The 9,139-nt window shown below is 39.2% G+C and overlaps 1 protein-coding gene across 1 annotated transcript in view; it reads right to left on the bottom strand.

Moving 5' to 3' along the window:
• Window positions 1-243, bottom strand: part of CUNH16orf87 (chromosome unknown C16orf87 homolog) — a gene marked incomplete at its 5' end in the record, with an annotated part of 19,130 nt that extends 18,887 nt beyond the window's left edge. Inside the window, one exon of the mRNA XM_009638051.2 lies at window positions 217-243. Within this exon, the coding sequence (XP_009636346.2) occupies window positions 217-243 (27 nt within the window). The remainder of the gene's footprint in view (window positions 1-216) is intronic.
• Between the last annotated feature and the right edge of the window lie 8,896 nt (window positions 244-9,139).

Raw genomic sequence — 9,139 nt, 5'->3', positions numbered from 1 at the left:
GCGGTGCACAGCCGGGCGACGCTCCGCCAAAGGCTGCTGCCTCCTGGTTTCCATGTTTGTCTCACGGCCTCATCTTTCATTCGAGGCCGTAAGTGACGGGGCAGCGCCGTTACCGCCTTCCCAGCCGCCCGTGCCCCGTGAGCAGCGCCGGCAGGATGACGTTCCGCTGAGGCGTACAGCAGCCGCGAAGTGTGGAATAACTGTTCTGCTCTTCACCTCGATTGGAAAAAAGACCGAAGTTGAGGGGGAGGGTCATCCTCTGCGGTCCCGTTATCTCTGGCAGCCTGGTGGTTCAAAAGTTAGGGTGTTCAGTCATGCCTCTGGAAGTTGTTGTTACGCTCGCAGATTTGATGTTTTTACGTTAGCATGTTAATTTTTCTGTTACTCCCACCTAAAAAATATGAATAGCATAATGTAAACTAACAGCACTTTCATGTTTCTTGCAAAATACATTTTTAAAGAAATAAAGCAGCTGGAAATACTCATTTCAACTCCAAAATTCCTTCAAGCTACAGCTCTGAGACTGAAACTTAGCATCAGCATGTAGAAGTTTTGCATTCCTACAAAATGTTTATATCTGAATCATCTACCTCTGGACTTAAAAAAAGAGGAAAGCAATAATGATGATACTGCTATTAACAGGAGTTTGGATTTTTTTTTTTTTTTTGTACCATCAATGTCTACAGGAGAAAAATGCAGCAAAGTCTCAACAGAAAATTCTTTCTGAAGATTACAGTTTAAAATAGCCTGAAGTACAGCTGCCAACAAATATTAAAGAACTGTACTGGAACTGTAATGCTTTCACATGGGTAGCTATGAGGGCATCTGTAAGGCTGGCTCTGGGCCAAATATAACAGAATTTTTATTTTATGTTTGTAATTTAGTCTTGAACTCAGTTTGCTGTACCTGAGTATTGAGAAAAACCGTCGGAGGAGAGGCAGTTTTAGTAAGACTTCTGTCTATACTTCTCTTTCAGGGAAATTAACCTAAAAGCAGTTTGGAGGAAACTTTTTTTTAAGTGACTTTTACAGCTATTTAGATGTTCATACCGTCTACTAGCTCATTCCTGAGTTACTTTGATGCATTTGGTCAATTCTTAGTGGACAGGAATCTACAGAGAGTATTTATTCATCTACCAGGACAGCCCAAATAGTTTTTCCCTGCCAGGCAAATCAAGAAGACACTTCTTCCTTCAGGCAGAAAAAGGTTAGCACTTGTCATAGCTTCTCTCAGAGTAAAATCCTCCCTACAGCTGAGGGCCCAGTGGTCTTAACTTCCTGTGCCTGGTTGACCTTCCCTTACAGATCAGATCGCTCACAGGACCCCAGTTGCCGAGCAAGCTTGTCTGGAGTTTCACTAGTGCTTGATTTATTCAGCTTAATTGTTGAGGCTAATTTTTACAGGTTCTGTGAAACTTGAAAACGGAGTTCCAGATTCATAAAAGGTCACACATGCCCTAGCTAAGCAATATGGTTTTATTATAGATTTCTAAGTGACGTGATTGCTGCGCATACCTTAAATGTAGACCGTCAAAACTGAAACATCCTCTGGAAGGCCACCTGGAATAACAAATCAGATATGTCTATTCTGAGGAAAATCTGAACATTTAGGAGATAACACATGGAAGGCACGTGATAAAATAACAACAGTAAAGAGGTACATCCTCACCTTAATCATTTGAGATGTGTTTCCTCTTAGTAATTTTGATGGTTAATCTTGCACGATAAAGTCCACAGGTGACAACCTTAGGATAAAATTTTCCCTTTCTAAATTTTAGAAACAAATCTCTTTCACTTTGTACTAACCATGATCTCCTCAGAGTAGACTTCTCACGTTTACCGTTTGAAGTGGGAGGCTGCAGTTCTGGCTCCAGGTACGATCACTCCACGTCATTTACTATCATCTCTTGTTGACAGCTTATCTCTATGATTATCAGGGGCAGATCTCCAATGAGCGCCTCTGGATAAAACAGAGTAACAGAGCTCTGGACTATGCTATTTTTCACATGCAAACTGAGGAAATGCAAGGGGTTTAATAACTTCTAATCTGTTTAGGCTCCACTTTTCCCACCTGGCCCAGGAGAACGTCTTCCCACCCTTCCTTTAGCAGTCACCCTAAAGAGGGAGAAGCCATCTCAAAACATCCTAGCGGAGAGGGGCATACCTTGTAATGGACAGAGACTCCATGAAGGCAGCCCCTAAATAAAGAAGATTATGATACAATTTGTACAAAATACTGTACTTCTTGTAGTTTTCACTGTACTTGATTTCACAAGTCTTTCATATACATATTTATAACTTTGTGTATTCTATAATATATGCGAGTCAATTAAGGATACTGAAAAATCTATTCCGGTAATAGACCAGCTGTCTTTGTTGTTGTTTTGCACTCTTCTTAAATGAGCTGATTTAATGTAAAACTATTGCGAGATTTAAATGACCAGGGAGGTGGGTTTGGTAAATGGTTTTTCTGCCTGTTTTCCACTGGAAGCCCTACATGTCACCAACTGGCTGCAGCGGAAGCTTTTGCATTATTGCAACACAAAGGATTTTGATTTGGGGTGATAACACAATTGCTGATAGAAGTAATTGCTCCAGATAGCTTGACATTCTTGCCAGGGAAAAAAATTACCTCAACATTTCGATTCTAAATTACTCACATAAAGCAAAAGAGGATGGATGCTTATTAAGCTATTCTACGACTTAAGAGTTCCAGCACTGGAACACATAGTAGTTAGACTTCAAGTGCAATGCTTGCTTCACGCGCACTATCACAAAATGAAAGCAATGCTGGAATGGGTACATAAATTGTAGGCAAACAAAAATACACTCATAATATAAAGTAAGTATGGTCAAAATATCATTGGGAGTGTTTCAAATCCTGAATACTGATAGTGGGGGAACATCGCTGAACTCTGATTATCATCTCTCCGCACAAATATATTCTCAGTGGTTTTCTAGATGCTGCGGGTATCTAGATGCTGTAAGTTACAATGAGCATAGGTATGTATTAACTTTGTCTCTTACAGATGAATGTCAGATATACAGCTATACAGTTTTGTTTGATCTAGTTTTCCTGATTCTATGCCCAATGCCTCAGCTATAAAGCCATCCTTACTGCAGTCTCATACACAAATTTCTCTCACTGAAGACCGCAGTCAGTGTTGTCAGACAGCAGTGTGCTACTACCACACCGCTACCACTACCAGGACCAGAGCAACAGGGAAAGCACTAGCCCTCTGCTACCTCAGCAGGGCCTGAATTTTTGAGAGGTAAATTACATTTATGCCCTAGAAAGCATCCTTCAGATTCCCAGTTTGTCATGCCAGCCCTCTCCATCCTTACTGCCAATACTGTATGATGAATAAAGAATCAAACATCTTATCATTTGATCCTTTCCTGCGACAGTACAACCTGTTGATTTTTTTCGATCCTTCCTCTTCCTTGAGTCTCTATCTTGAGCCCAGTTCCCACACAGGGCATGAGAAAACACTCTTCTGTACTTGTGAGCGTCTTGGGCTCCCCCAAGTGTGTGCTGTGGTTTCTGCATGGGTACAGACTTACTGAATTGGCTGATTTGCCCTTTTCCTTTTCTTCTTGGTATTTAAGTTATGTCTCAGAGGGTGGGTTTTGTTTCCCTTCTCTCTCTGCATATTGTTTTCAGCCTACAGCAATCCATTACCAGCAGAAGTCTTTCTCCAGAAATACACAAAGACAAGAAAGGTTTATTTTTTATATAAACTGTGACTGTTGCCAAAAGCACAGATGTAGACAGGACATCCAGATTTCATTCCTGAATCAAGACCAAATCCATGCAACCAGGACCTTGAGACTACTTTTGGATTTTTTTATTTCGTCTTAACTGAGAAGGTCCAGACATAGCAAAACATAGAAAGACTCTGTTGGTATTTCACAGGGCCTTTATAACAGCAGGGGGCTCTGCTGTGCATAGTAACAGTGTCTAGTGAAGAAGTTAATGAATATACAAGAGAACTAACAGATCTATTACAATACCCTGCCTTTCTTTATAGAGCAAATAAACTAGTCAGTGACAGCTGTTCAACTATTTAATACAAACAAAAATATTTTCCTTACTGAATGCAAACAGGATAGTTTTCACAGATAAACAACTGATTATAAAGATTTACCAAACAGGCATATATTTTTCTTCTTGTTCTAATTTATTAGCACATTAGTTTTGAGTTCTGAAAGTCCAAGACTATTTCCTTTGCATCACTTCAGAGGTTTAATTCAGCACTGAGAAAAAAATAACAAATACCCTTTTAAGGGTACAGGTATGTCCTCTCTTAGAGAGTCACTAATGAGTGGCACCTTGCAATACCAAGCCTCATTTAAAACGCGCTTTATGCTAATTTAAAATAGAAAATAAGAAAGATATGCCATTTCTCTATTTTATGACAAGCTACACGTGTCTTTTGAAAGTGTCTGTCTCTGACAGGTTTTTTCCTTTGCTGTTGTCACAACGGAGTCCAGTTGATCTGAATGGTCTGAGATTTTAGGGTTCTTTCCCCCCTCCACTTGAATGCAGTATATATGCCTACCACACCGGCTTCTTGCACACTACAGTATTTTGGCGTGCAACTATAATTTTACAAGAAAAAAAATCCCGAAGTAGGTACAATTCACGTATCTAATTCACATTAGGTTTGGAGAGAGAAGCACTTCCTAAGTTGCATTTCTGCTCACCACTGCAGATGACTGGGAAGCATTCTGCTCTCCTGCAGTAGTTCCCTGTGAGCTCTCCTGTGAGGGCTGACAGCATCAGACTTGCCTAAGAGCTGACAACATGCAGCAAATTGAAAAATCAAAATCCTAAAATGCTGTGCAACCTTATGTCAGAAAGGTTATAACATGCATCCTGATTAAGTAATGGCTTCCTAATTAGTCAGCTATACTCAGTGGGGTTTTTACTCTTCCCACAGTACTAGCTAGAGAATTATAAGTTATATCTAAAATGCATGGGTATTCATACCAAGAACAAAATGCATCAGAATAAAATTACAAATAATAAGAACAGCTAGATGATAATATTTGCAATGTTACCACGAATGAATTGGAATTGTAATGTTACAGTATACAACTGGTAAGAGGAAAGTACTATATAAAAATCAATTCATTATAGAGACAAGCTTTAATCCTATTTTCTATGAATATGGTTTTGGCAATCTCGGTAATCACAACAGTTTGCAATACTTAATACTGTTACTGTGCTTCCCATCAGTAGCTGTAATCTGAGTACCCTCTGAGTCCTTCCATAAGAAATCAAAGTTGTGCCTAACAAGTCCTTTGAGATCCTATTACTGTGAACTTGGGGAAGAACAACATTTAAGTGGTACAAACATTGGCTGTGTTCTCCAAGCACAGCTAAATATCGAGCGCTTCCCAATTACAAAGCATTTTGCTCTTCAAAATGTTGTTACGCACTTTGGTTTCAGGAAGCCCACATTCGGGTTGACTTCCTGTCTCCAGTTTAGGTTTTGCACATTAGCGCTTGCCTGAAAAAAAAAAAGACCATGCCACCTGTGAGAGTAAGTATGCCAGCTTCTACCAACACAATGTAAACGCTGGCTGTTTCAGACAACTGTGACAGTTGTGAGCCAGCTCACAGTGTTACTGCATCACCAAGCTTCCCGGGTAAGCAAGGCCCATTCTTGCTTTACAGTCACTGCAGCATTTCCCTACCTCTGCAACTGAATGTCATCATCCCTTGTCCACCACAATCCATGGTGACAGAGCCAAAGTGAAGCCCACTACAGTAAACAACATTTTACATTTTTTTAAGAAGTCACAGCTTTTCCATACCTTCACTGCGCTTCTTTTTGTAATCAGAAACATTTTCATTTCTAGCTCCTGTATTTTACTACACATTGCTATATTAGTAATGGAAAAAAAAAATCCTTGAGCTTTTCCATTCAACTGCTTGATTTTACTTGATTCTTAAAGCAAATTGTCCAATACAGTGACCTTGTCCGTGTATTCTATAACTGAGTTATATGCCGCTGAAACCTGCTAGGAGTAAAAACTTGGTGGGAAGATCCCTCTCTAATCGAGCTGAAGTATAACCTACAAAATGAGTCTTATGGCCCAGGTCAACAGTGTTTTTTAAAAAAAGATTTATTATTTGCTTTGTGAAGCAAGTCAGCTTCAGATGAGATTTTTAAAAGAAGCTTTTATTAAAATATTAATAATTTAAATTATTTAATACCAGTAGCAGCTACCATTCCATAAAAAGGCTTCCAACATTTTATTCTCACATATCAGCCCTTTTTCATGGGAAGCCTTATTAAAATCCAGATGTTGTTCAGAACAGTTTGGTTTCAACAAAACCACCCTTTTCACTTCCGAGCGGTTTTATTTTACATGTAGTGTGTATAAAAAATGCTTCACAAAATAAAATTACATTATTTTCATATGATACCTTTTCAAATTAATTCTTATGAAGAAAATTCAATAGGCTATTTTACACGCTTCATTTTTGGTTTGGTTTTTGGGTAGGAAGTTGAGCTTTTTTTTTTTTTCTTTTTGCTTATCATGAGAGAACAAGAGCTGGTAAACATTAAGACATGAAGTCACTGAACTGGCACTTTTTCCACTGACTGCATTGAGCTTTGGACCAGATCTTAAAGGTTTATGTTCAGTCTGAAGAACAGTAGGAACAGTAATTTCTCTGAAGATGCTCATTATATTCTGAACTGCTACCATCAGCAGTATTCCCCAGGAAACAATCATCCTCCATACTTGTACAACACAGAATACAGGAAGGGTTTGCTCTTTTTGCCTAAAAACCCCATAGTTTTTGTAATGTGGTTTCCATTTATTTAGTGTCCTCAGAATCCATGTAAATAAGGCTTCATTATTTAAATATAATTAACAATACTTTGCCATTTTAAGCTATTAGGAGTAGTTTTCTACCCAGTGTCCTTATTTAAATGAAACAGCAGAAGAAAAATGAATGCTTAGTTACCACGTGCCATTATTGTAATCATGGGGTTTAAACCATGCAACTAGTCATGACAAAGGAGCTTGCTGAAGGTCTGCCAAAATGGAAACATGTGACAGCAGCTGTTAGTCTGTTTATCAAGGTTTTTTTCTACAATTCTTTCTATGTATTTACGCATTTGCTGTCGTTCTGTATCTCCAAATCCTCACCATCTACATGAAATGAATTATTTTAGCTTCTTACGACTGCAAGAAAACCAGCCTCTGTCTTCATGACTAAAGATGGAATGCAACACAGTCATCGAAGAGCTGCCCTTGGTAAGCACTACTTGCCACCTTCTTTGTCTGAAACTTGTGTTCATATGATTTTTATAGGATATATAAACTGTCTGTTGATCAGGCCAGTTGATCGCCACAGGCCAACTTGCAAAAGCTAACGCCTTCTCTGAAGGATATAGCACATGAGCCTGTAATTATGCAAGCTATTAGCAGTCCAAGTCAGGGGGCAGTGGAGAGAGAGAAAGGATTTCAGTAAGTAAATACAAAAAGATACTTCATCCTTAATAGGTCATTGCACAAGATTTTTACAAACATGCATTAACTAATTTCACAGCTCATGAGGTAAGTGTTCTTTTCCTCATTTAACAGGCAGATATGCCAAGCCACAACAAGTCAGAGAGCCATGCACAAAAACAGTCACACTGCCATAGGAGTGGAATGCTGACTCTCCTGCAGTCATCAGGACCTTTGCTGCTGACTTCCAAAGGCAAGAAGATAGGCACAACCTTGCCTCAGCATTGCAAGTTCATCATGCACTATTTCCTTTCCTGAAAGTACCTGTATTAAAATAACATTTGGAGATACATTTATCATAATTAAAGCAACAGATAAAGCAACAGATACTTTTTCTAGAACACAAACAAGACTTTATGTTACACTGAGCATGGAATGGCTTTTTTTCATCTTATTTATTGCCTGTGTGCATTTCTTAACTTAGGAAAGTAATCAAACTATTGAATTTCAAGTGTGCATATATTCATTCAAATGTTTGACTAAAAACATATGCTTGGGCTTGTGCAACATGTGTTTTAAGATTGTTAGCCTTATTCCAACGCTGCCATGCTTAGCAGCTAACAAGCAGCATTACAGGATTTGCAAACAAGGTGTGAGGTCTTGCTTGGATTGTCAGCTAGACGGAGAAAGGGAGACGACAGGCAGTCTGTGCCTGTACTTCCTGGGGGATCACTCAGAGATACTGTGGCAGTGCTGGCTGGAAACTTTCTGCTACGCCAGCTGTTTCTGGGGGGCGGATTGGGGGTGGAACGGTGGCGTGTGGACCAAGAGCAAAGGTTAATTTGTGTTCCTCCCCTAGCAAAATTAGTGGTTCCAAATCCATTGGACTTCGATTTTTAATAGGCTGGGTAGCATTTCAACCCTGATTTCTAATTAACTCTGCAACATTCACATTCAGATCGACATGTCTGGGAAGAAGGCTTGTATACACTGAATGTAAATATTAGAATTTAAAGTAAGTAAGTTGAACATTTCAGGTGATCTGGTTAAGGCTTATTGCAAAATCAGTTCTGGTTTTGTTTTTCTGGTAAATTTGGCCTTGACAAGTCTTACCACAGCTTGAAATCTTTTCTTCTGAACTACATTTTGTCATACCGGGAAAAAAAGCACCATGACACTGCTTGTTAATTATCAGTCAAAAAGCCAGATTCAGGTAACACTCAGCGTTCCAGATACAAAACTGATGACAACTTTTAAAGGAAAAGCGTCAAAATGTATGGGCTCCAAGACTTGGCATTTCCGAAGTTAAAAAGGTTTAAAACATGGGGGAGAAAAAAATCAGTCTGAATGAAAAGCAGACTGCAATGTCCTGAAACAGTTATTGAAACTGCAAATAACCCAAAATGTCCTTCTTGGAACTTGAATTTCTAACATATAGTGCCCTGCTGGGTTGTTTTGTGAGCAGAATTTTGCAGGGATGATAAGCAGGGCCAGACACGCTCCACTCAGCCTTCACAAGCTGAGCAGTAAACAAGAAAAAGCTTTCAGTATGTTCAGTACAATGGCTGGAAATACATAAAATTTAATTCCTGAGTAAAACAGGAATGAGTTTTCTGCACCATCTCGAGACGGTCCCTTTAGCACAAAACCCATCCCATTTCTGTTAT

This window comes from Egretta garzetta, unplaced genomic scaffold (assembly GCF_000687185.1).
Source record: "Egretta garzetta isolate BGI_Z169 unplaced genomic scaffold, ASM68718v1 scaffold354, whole genome shotgun sequence".
Taxonomy (NCBI): domain Eukaryota; kingdom Metazoa; phylum Chordata; class Aves; order Pelecaniformes; family Ardeidae; genus Egretta; species Egretta garzetta.
This window is presented reverse-complemented; position numbering and strand designations above follow the sequence as displayed.